Genomic DNA, 10,979 nt, shown 5'->3' with positions numbered 1-10,979 from the left:
CAGGGAACGTAGCAGATGTGAGCAAGAACAATGGGACCTCCACTGAGAAGACAGCGGTGACAGACTCCAAGGGTGCTGCATGCCCAAAGAATGCCTGGATCAACGCCAGCCCAGCTGAATGCCCTGCCAACCGCCCACACTTGATCCGCCTCTTTTCCCGGGATGCACCGGGTCGCGAGGACAACACCTTCAAAGATCGCCCCTCGGAGTCAGATGAGCTGCAGACCATCGCAGAGGACAGTGGAGCAGTTTCCGAGTGCTCGGATTGTACCGAAGAGCAGCCTGCAACGTCCCCTCAGGGCCACAGAACGTCACCAATGGCAAGTGCAAGTACCTCGGACCATGCGAGACATGGCAACCCTAGGGGACAAAGGGACACTGGTCTACTGGACCAGCTTGGCAAATTCTTTGGGGGTGAAAAGCAACCCACCAGGAAAGGATCGGGCAAGGTGAGCTTTGAGGAATAAAGGACGAAAAACAAGCATTTCTCTTTTTTTTTTCCCCCCAAGTTAAATACTTAAAATGTTTGCCAAACTTTTGTTACCTTATAGGGAATGTTTTCTGTTTTGTTTTGGTGGGTTTTATTTTTTTGGGGGGCTTTTGTATTTAAATTACTGAAGCATTTACAAGAACAAGAACAATAATGAGCATTTTTGCAATGGGGTCTGTGCTGTTGGGCGTGGTTCACAATTGAAGGGTCTCATAGTGGGGGACTTTAAACTATCTCTAGCTTTAAAAGGTGTGGACTTGAGCTACAGACCCCCGTCCTCCGTGACGCACTATGTGGCGTCGGCGATGTGTGTTCTCGATGTCAGAGTCGAGTAACAGTATTTCTGAATGCACCATTTTGTATTGAACGTATTAAGTTACTGGTATGCCTAATAATTAGTGGGAGAGGAAAATTGTTGAAAATTTATCACAGGTTGGGGAACGGGATTTTGTATTTAAAACTAAACAATGAGATTTGCTGAGCCTTGATACAAATTATGTTCAATAAGCAGTTTATTTGTATGCTGTATGGGAACGACAGTATTTGCTTGCTCGCCTTTCGAATGCCTTCGAGTTTACGCAGGTTCGTTTTTCGCGAATGATCGAACAGTTGGATTTGTTCAGTATTTTGTAACTTTTATTATCGGATATGCTAATATATTTTGGAGACTGACAAAAGACCCCCACCCATCCCCCAGACATATAGGTCGACCAAATTCCATTTATGCTGGCTCAGCGTTCTTGTGGGTGCTTTGAACTGATGTTGTTACTGCTCTTGCTGCTGAGGGGATCAAGGATAAGGTCTTCGGTACGTCTCTCTCAGTCTTAATAGTGGACCCGCCCCCCTTAGACTAAGTGGTTGGCTTGCTTTACAGTACGAGAGTTATTTGAAAAGTAATACCTTCATGACTATTGTTAGTGACTGGATGGGAGTACGTTAATAAATTTAACACAAATCACCTACTGAATACACCCCTTAATGACATATATATTCATTTTTCTACGTAGTCACCAGATAACTGTATGCATTTCTGCTAACGATAAACAACTTTAGTGAAACCGTTGTGGTAGAAGTCCGTAAATCGTGTCCTGATATCAATTTCAACTTCATCTGGATGCGTGGTGATGCCCGCGAAATTCCTCTTTCAATTTCGGAAGTAGATGGAAATCACAGGGTAGTCAAGTCTGGACTGTCTGGACTGGTGGATGCGGTAAGGTAGGGAAATTCACCTTCCTTAGTGGCTTTCATCTTAGCCGTGAGCATTCCGAGGAAGCCTTCATGCACAAGAATAGCAAAGAATTTGACCCACATGTTCAATTTCTCATCGAATGTCCTTCGTCTGTTTGTTAAACTGTTCCCCGTGTGAACCTCATCAGATGCCATCACAGGTCTGCTACACTTTTCCTTTTTGCATCTTTTTGCCCAGTGATAAAACATAGTTATCATTGTAAAGAGCTTACATACTTTGGTGAATTTCGATTGGAGCAACACCCTCCGCCATCAGGAGCTCAATCACAGGACATTGTTTAAATCACACGGACGAGGGTCCGTCAGAACATAAGAAACATTAAAATTTTAACAAACGAGAGGAGACTACTCAGTCCATCAAGCCCGTTTGTTTAGCTAATAGCTAGATGGTCCCAAAATCCCATCTGCATATTTCTAAAAGGCTGTCAAGATCTCGTCTTCAACTACGTGTCTCAGTTGCATTTTCCTGATTGCCACAAATCTTTGAGCAAATTTCGTGGAGAGTAGGAAAGCAACCATTGACTGTAATGACCTGCCATCAACCGAGGTGAACCTAAAAAAAACTGTCGTGTATCAGTGCTGCCATCTGCTGATGTGATGCAACACTGGAGGCATTACTTTTCATTCAACCTTCGTATTTTACACATGAAGCCTTCCACAATCAGTTTGAATTTTATCTTGTTCTGTTTGTTCTACGATACATGAAGCTCCCTGTTCTAAAATTTTCAAGAAGGAGCCTATTGTTTCACAGAATTAAATATGATCATGCTGGATAGGCCTCTCGTATGAGATTTTTGTTAATAATGTTATCCTCCCAGCTTTGTGAAGTTTGTTTTATCACCAAAACGATACGTCTTCTTCACATCTTCCACAATCTAAAGCATAACATCCCTTCCGCTTTCGGATTAGAACAGAATCGGGTCGATTCATCACCGAGTTTGCCCTTTGCCAGGTTTTTCCTCTTTTCCTTCCAGTAACTCAGTGTATGCTACGGTAGTCTTCAAAAGAAACAATATTATTGTAAATACTGTGAACAGCAAGGGAAATTATTATGTAGATGACCCGCATGTGAGTAAGTGCCTGTTAGCCAAAAGCCAGCTTTTCAGATTTCTGGCCATAACGTCCCATTTCGTTTTAAGTACATCATTTAAGAGTACATACCGAATTGAATGCATTATAGCCAAGGTCTTTGTAATTTCTTTTTTATTCTACGACTATTGTAAGTTAAGTAGGATCATGATATCCTTAAATTTTATTCAGTTTTTTTGGTTGCAGTAACTGAAGAAGATTGATACGCTGGACCTACAATGTACTCTATATGCAGATTAGACGATATCTGACACATTGATTTACGTAGTTGTAGTCAAGCCAAGGTTGGCTCAAGCAGAGCTATCACCCTAAGTGACTCTCACATGGCCGCACACTGATTAACAGCTCCGGTGGGGTGGGTGTTATGGATTCCTTCTCAACATGTCATTGTCAGTATGGGTGTGGATTATCTCCATCGCTTATGTTGGATCTTCATCTCTGCATCCCCATACTAAAGACCCACACTAGGCCTCCGTGTAAGTCACTTACGCCATAGACGTTCACCATGGAAATCAACCAGTCGTGACATGGAATAGCCGTGTGTTTGTGTATCGCACTTTTCACCCATGCGATTGACCGGTTCCTCAGTCATCGAACACTCACCATGCAGAGGCATCTGAATTAACCAACTGTATTAGCTATGCCATTGGTCTTTTCGACATTCATCTAGCACTCAACCTGAATCATCTGCCTGGATCGGTTATGCCACAGGCCCATTCGATAGTTAGTGTGCGGCCACCACTGAGAGAGACACATGAAACGTACAATCAAGTGTATACGCTTTGTCTAGTTTATCTTCATATAGTACCTGCTAAAAACTAGAGGAGCATGTTATATATCTAAGAGCCTACACTAACAGACTCGCACGACTCTTGTGAACTTCTCCAGTGTTAGAAGAGTTTTAAATAAACAGAATGATAATTTTGATCTTATTTAGGATACTGCACGTTGAAATTGTGTCTGGGTTCGCTCTACCTCCCTGTTTGAATAAATAATATAGTACTATATGTGTGTCTGCTAATAATATAAATACTAAAATTAGTGAGTCTGTTACCGCACTTTCTATGCAGCTCTACAGCGTTCCATTTTAGGCCTTACAAGAGGACTGCTAAGTTATAGAGAAGCACATCCAAGCCATACTAATATCGGCGTAACGCTGTACAGTATTTATGCAGAAACACCTCAACGAAGTGACTGACTAGGCGGTTCAAGTTCCTCCTCTTCTGAGAGCCTTCAAAGCGATGCTGATTTATGCAATCGATACCTTCACAAATTCTAAATACAATAGCCAAATAGATTTTGTCAATAGCAGTGCATTTTATCGATGTGATCTTTGTAAATTCACGGAAAGGGATGGACGATTATGTAATAACAAATTAGTTAGTTAGAAATAGTTTTTGCTCTCTATTATTACCATGGTGGCCCTGTGGCTAGTGCTGCTACTTCACAGTCCCAGTTCAGATTCTCAGAGAGCTTACTGGCACTGCTTTGTTTTCACATTCTGCTCATGTCATGAGGCGTTTTCTCCAGGGATTTTGTAAGTGTTAGCTTAACTGGTAACACTAAATTATCTCTATGATTGAATGTGCTCTGTGATAAACTGACTTGTGAGCAACCAGGATAAACTCTGGGTCCCCACAATCCTGGAATGGGATAGCAGGTTGGAAAAAACAGACAAACGTGCGTCTTTACTAAAGCGATGCGATACATAACTTTACCATCCAACCCTAATCCAACCCTAACCTTAACCGCTTCAGAAATGGCAAAGACTGTTTGTGGGAAGACAGAAACAGTGTGTTTTATTTTGTTCACTTTTATTAAATGGTGGCATACATTCCTTAGGGTTCCTGTCAACTTAGGGAGTCGTGTCTCCTTTATCCTTTTATTAGCACCTTACCAATAGTTTAATTTTATGATTTAAATATCGGCTTTCACTGTACTATTTCATAATTTTTAAATGAGTTAAGAAAATGATTCTTAAAATCCTGGTCTTGTTTGCTTTAAAAATGATAAAGGGTTACTGTTCCTAATGCCCTAGTCGGCCAACATTCATTGTAATTAAAACTTAAGCATAACTGGCCATTCAGCCCCACAATCTCACCCGTCCTATTCATCTAGAGTCCCTAAAATAACATCAAGTCGAGACTTAAAGATCCTTAAAGTCCTCTTCTCCATTACACTACTTTCTCATTTATTCAATGTGTCTATGATTCTTTCTCTAACATCTGTGCAAAAATCTGCCCGCATCAAGTTTCCAACCATGTATTTGTCACAGGAACATACGAAGATCAAGCCAACATGGCACAAAGCTGTCTCAGTGGTTAGCACTGCTCCCTCAAACATTTTAGACGAAAACAGTCTATTCAATCCAACAAGCTTGTCCAACCTACTAATTAGATTGCCCAAAATAACATCAAGTTGAGATTTAAAGGTTCCTAAAGTCCGACTGTCCACCACACTGCTTGGTAATGTATTCCAGTTGTCTATTGCTCTTTGCATAAGGAAAAACCTGCTAACGTTTTTGCAAAATCAGCTATGGCCTGGGTCCTTGAAGAATAACAACCGGAATCCACAATACTAATTCCTTTCGTAATTGTAAATCATGTCCCCTCTTAATCTACGTTTGCTAAACCGAAAGCGATCAACTACTTCAATCTCTCCTCGTAACTCCTACTCTCAGTCGTCAGCCTAATCACTCTCCTCTAGACGTTCTCTAGCACTGCCATGTCTTTAAGCCTAGTCTCATCTTCCAAAGTACTACCATTTAGAACATTCGAGAAATTTTGATGAGAATAGACCATTCAGTCCTAACAACAATTGGTAAATCCTGTTCGTCTAATTCCTCCGAAATGACATTGACTTCAGTTTATCTCTATCTAGTCGATTTTTTTCTGGATGTGCTTGAAAGTGTGGATTCCTGAAACGCCAAACTTCTTAAAGGCCATCACAACAGGAGGAACAGTCGGCCGTTGTGCAAGTGCTGTCAAGCATCGCCTCGCTAAATGCATGCTTAGTGAGAGTTTGGTTTCGTTCGTTTGCCTCGGGGTGTACGAACTATCCTCTTACAAGACACACATTACATATAAGGGTACTGTTCATGCCAAAATAGAAGTGTACAGAAAATATGAAAATTTTGAGTATGCTGAATTTTACCAAAATTGACATTGTAATTTAAAAAATATTATGTACAATGCAGGTGTAAATTTTGAATTTTGTCATTTAGAGAATTTGTAGCCAATAATAAAACAACACTGTTGACTTTTTAAATTATTTGCTGTTGCCAAATTGTTGTCATGCATCATTAATAAATAAGACTTTTTGTATTTATTTCCAGTAATCTTTTTTTGTGTTTATTTTATAAAAGTTGTTTTTAGACTTGAATAATGTTTTATAACTCTGATAAGGCCAGGATAACCTATGGTCCTACTTTGACCCTCCGTCGGATTGATTGGATTTGGGATTTGTGGTTTTATGTTGTGTTTGAATTCACTGTAGATTTTTTTTTTCTTTCTTTCTTTGGGAAAATACTGCATAATTTGACAAAAGAGAAACTAACACTTTAGCAACACCAGTTGGGTAAGGTTGGAGTGGATCGTTACATATCCCTCAGTTTCTGGGATATTTTGAATATTACGTTTTGAATTTGTTAAATATATTTAAATATATAGTATATAAGTATATATATACTGTATACCAGAAAAGTGGTTTTGCATGACATTGGGCATGAAATATACATAACATTAAAAGTCATCTCCCGTAGTCTTTGTTCCTAGCAATGACCATGTCTCCTTAAATAATAAAGCCCAGCAATTCCTTAGGCCATGCATATGCCGAAGCCTTGCCTTAAAAGTAAATACAGTGCATGCAATAGTTTTGTTAAATTAATCACGCTCATGTCATTCATTGATTTTTTTTTTGTTTTGTTTTTTTTTACTTCTGTGCATTGTGTAGAAGCAAATCCTTGTTAATAAAATGTTCCCTGTTATCCATTCAACAGTGCCGCTGCTTTACTTACACAATAATATTCATTCTAATTTTATTTTCTAGCTCTCAGATGAATGTTTCAGCTTGTGATTCTCAATTAAACTCTTTAACAAAACCATTTTGTGCGTGAATGTCTGCTCTTTAAATTGTGTTTGTATTTGTCTAACAATGCACTAATTTTATTCTAAGCACAATAACCAAGAGTGAAACAATACAACTTGTTTAAAAAAAATAATGAAATAAAGGGGGGAAAGGGTTTTGGAAAACTAAGTGCACAGGATGAAACGAAGCCTAAGACCATACTGTAATTCTCGGTGAAGGTCTGCATGGAAACCCCTGAATTGTCGTAACATAAGAAAAGGCTGTCAGTCTCATGCAGGATATGGGGTATTTTGAAACAGCCTGACGGATATCTGTTTTATTTTTGTTGTTGTTCTTAATAAGATGAATTTTTATATTTGGAGAAATTCTGTTTTACTGTGGCCTTCAACACTCTTAATTGCGTGGGCTGCTCAAATCCATGTATTGATTCCTGCATTTTGTGATAAAGCCATCTGAGATTATTATTCTCTATTGCAGTGGATCTCAAGTGCAGTCCTGGGAACCCCCAAGCTCCAGGTGTTTGTTCCAACCACATTCCCAATCTGTGAATCATTTTGTGCTCATTTTATTTCCATGTAAATAAAAGTTTAATGATGAGTTTGAAAATTCCCTATCAAGTGATATTAGGTTCGAAATGTCGAGAAAAGATGATTTTAGCTTGGTGTCTGCAGAAAGTCGAAATTGATTTCTTCCGTCTTAAAATTTGAATATTTCTCGGAAAGTTGTGCATTTGTAGAACTCCTGGATTACTGCAACCCAGCAACGATATAATGTTCACTGTACTGTAAATTCTCTCGTTGAGAGATATCATTATCATTAAAGTGTCATGTACATGGAAGTAATGTCTGCACCATTCCATACCCTTTATTTTTTCCTCTCTTATTCAGAGCAGCACAATTGTGTGAGATTTGTGTGTACAGAAATTTGTATTTTTGCTATATTGCTATATGTGTGAGTGCGTTTATTTATTTATTTACTTATGTGGTTTCTTACTCATCTACCTATTTATGTATTTATTTATTTAAAGAGTTTCTTAAAGAGCCAGATTTACACCTGGGAACAAATAAAGTTCTCTCTGTCTATAGCTTGAAGTCATGGTCGGAGCCCAAGGGGTGGCCAGGGTGCATTGTATGACTAAAATAAACTTCTAATAAAGACCACCGCTAATGTGAATATCCCAATAATCAAGGAATATATAAATGAAATCCATTTGACCCCATGAGGCTTTCTCTTGCCCATCGCCTAACCTTAAAACAAACAGCTAAATATTCTGCACGACTTCAAATGCAAATTAATTTACTTTTTCATATTTTGCTAGAGAGAGGTCACTTCACTTCAACTTGTATATTTTGTAGACAGCATTTTTCCCACTTTGCAAGTCAGAGAACTGCTCCTGTCAACTAACAGACCCACTGGGGTCGTTATGAACTGTTGAAATGTCCACAGAGTCGCACACCTGCAAGCCCGCAACCAGCCTTGCAGGATTTCACAGGCCCTTTACAGCCCAATCCTACAGAATCCAGCCCGGTACTGATTGGTCCATTTCAAACAAGCAAATTGCCACTCAAATACACCTTCCTGCTCCCAAGCTGCAAAGAACCGTGAAAGGCACTCCTCTGATTGGCCAGTTGGACCTTAATTTGCATGAGTGAGTGGGACCAGAGAGTTACATGTTGCCAAATAGCTAAGGCTCACGGACCAAAGCCTTTACATTGATTTCTTCAAATAAATAGGATGAGTGACAGGAAAAATGTTATAACAATAGCCTATTTGACTGGGTGTGATGCATTGTTTGTCTTTTCAGGTGAAAGAGCATAACAGACAGTGAAGGGATCTTCACTGCAAAGGAAAAAAAAAATGTAAAAGGTTACTTCTGTGCTGAACAAGAAAGAAGGTAAAAGACATAAAGTTTTGGCTTTATAGCCATCATCAGGTGTGTCACCGACATGTTAGACGTGTTAAATCAGGTGTGTCATCCATCCATCCATCCATTCTCTTCCGCTTATCCGAGGTCGGGTCGCGGGGGCAGCAGCTTAAGCAGAGAGGCCCAGCCTTCCCTCTCCCCGGCCACTTCTTCCAGCTCTTCCGGGAGAATCCCAAGGCGTTCCCAGGCCAGCCGGGAGACATAGTCCTTCCAGCGTGTCCTGGGTCTTCCCCGGGGCATCCTCCTGGTTAGACATGCCCGGAACACCTCACCAGGGAGGCGTCCAGGAGGCATCCTGATCAGATGCCCAAGCCACCTCATCTGACTCCTCTCGATGCGGAGGAGCAGCGGCTCTACTCTGAGCCCCTCCCGGATGACTGAGCTTCTCACCCTATCTTTAAGGGAAAGCCCAGACACCCTGCGGAGGAAACTCATTTCAGCCGCTTGTATTCGCCGACATGTCACCGACATGTTAAATCAGGCGTGTCACCGACACGTTAGACTTGTTACTTCAGGTGTGTCACCAACCTGTTAGACTTGTTACTTCAGGTGTGTCACCGACATGTTAAATCAAGTGTGTCACCGACACGTTAGACTTGTTACTTCAGGTGTGTCACTGACAAGTTAGACATGTTAAATCAGGTGTGTCACCAACAAGTTAGACTTGTCACTTCAGGTGTGTCACCAACAAGTTAGACTTGTCACTTCAGGTGTGTCACCGACTTGTTAGAGACGTTAAATCAAGTGTGTTACCGACACATTAGACTTGTTACTTCAGGTGTGTCACTGACAAGTTAGACATGTTAAATCAGGTTTGTCACCAACATGTTAGACTTGTTACTTCAGGTGTGTCACCGACACGTTAGACTTGTTACTTCAGGTGTGTCACTGACAAGTTAGACATGTTAAATCAGGTTTGTCACCAACATATTAGACTTGTCACTTCAGGTGTGTCACCAACATGTTAGAAACGTTAAATCAGGTGTGTCACTGACATGTTGGAGATGTTGTATCAGGTGTGTCACCAGGTGTGTCCCTGACATGTCAGTCATGTCACAGCTAAAGAGTTTGTGTCTCTTACCTTCTTTCTTGTTCAGCGTAGAAATAACCTTTTAATTTTTTTTCCTTATTATAAAGATACAACACCACTAAACCTTGCGATACAATTGCAAACATCCTTGTAAGGACACGTCTTTTTTTCAAAGAATATGCTACCAAATGCATAGATGGATTTACCGGTTTAATGGTTTATTATAAATCTTGCAGTTGAATAATAATTACTTCCCATCACTGCCACAGGCTTTAATCTTCTCAAGCGATCAATCGTTTTAGTCCGGGAGTATGTTTTCATATCTTCTACTACAGTGTCTTTTTTCTAGTTTTAAAAATATTTTTCAAATATTCCCTACAAGTTTATAAAGTGTGATCTGACAGTAGTTTGAGTTACTGAGGAAATCTTTGCTATACTGCAGTAATCCCACTTTTGCCCTCCTGTTTTCGACAGCCATTTGTGTTTTACTTTTTGGACAGGCTGCTTAATGAGACTTAACTGGTTGATTCCCGCTGCTTACTTACTTACTTTATCTTTTCCCCTCATACTTTACGGTGTTGGGGTCATATTTTGTTCTGTCTTTTTCCAGGCTCTTAAATTTTTTCCAAGATTACCCCTCTTTTTTTATTCTACTTCCCATTCCCATTGCATTGCCCAGTTTTATCAGTAGTTATGTAGCAGTAGCCTGAATGGTCTGTGAAACCACCAGGTTCTAAACTTCAAATGGTTTTGTGACAAGTCACTGTCATTAACTTGGAAAGAAAAAAGGGGGATTTCATAAGCTAAAGGGGCGTAGAAATGCAAATGGATATAGAAAGTTATATTAAAAGAAAGGAAGCACAATATAATTTCTACATAGATATATAATGACAGTCACTATAAGACAGATAGTTACATAGATAGATATACACTACCAGTGAAAGTTTTCTAACACCCCCAGTTTTCCAATTTTTAATGAATGACATTGCCTAATGTCTCAATGTACTCTAAAACCGAAGCACAAGAAGTGAGACTTACTTACTTCAACACTGTTAGGCTGTGCTTGAAGCCGTTCCCCTGTGACGTTCCCATCACACAAGCTGTTGACTCTC

At 40.0% G+C, this 10,979-nt stretch overlaps 1 protein-coding gene across 2 annotated transcripts in view; it reads left to right on the top strand.

Moving 5' to 3' along the window:
- Window positions 1–10,979, top strand: part of mbpa (myelin basic protein a) — a 146,423-nt gene that overhangs the window by 86,919 nt on the left and 48,525 nt on the right. For both annotated transcript variants that reach the window (XM_039736343.1, XM_039736342.1), the window contains exon 3: window positions 4–449. In XM_039736343.1, coding sequence (XP_039592277.1) covers window positions 4–449 — 446 coding nt within the window. The remainder of the gene's footprint in view (window positions 1–3; window positions 450–10,979) is intronic.

This window comes from Polypterus senegalus, chromosome 15 (genome assembly GCF_016835505.1).
Source record: "Polypterus senegalus isolate Bchr_013 chromosome 15, ASM1683550v1, whole genome shotgun sequence".
Lineage (NCBI taxonomy): Eukaryota > Metazoa > Chordata > Cladistia > Polypteriformes > Polypteridae > Polypterus > Polypterus senegalus.
This window is presented reverse-complemented; position numbering and strand designations above follow the sequence as displayed.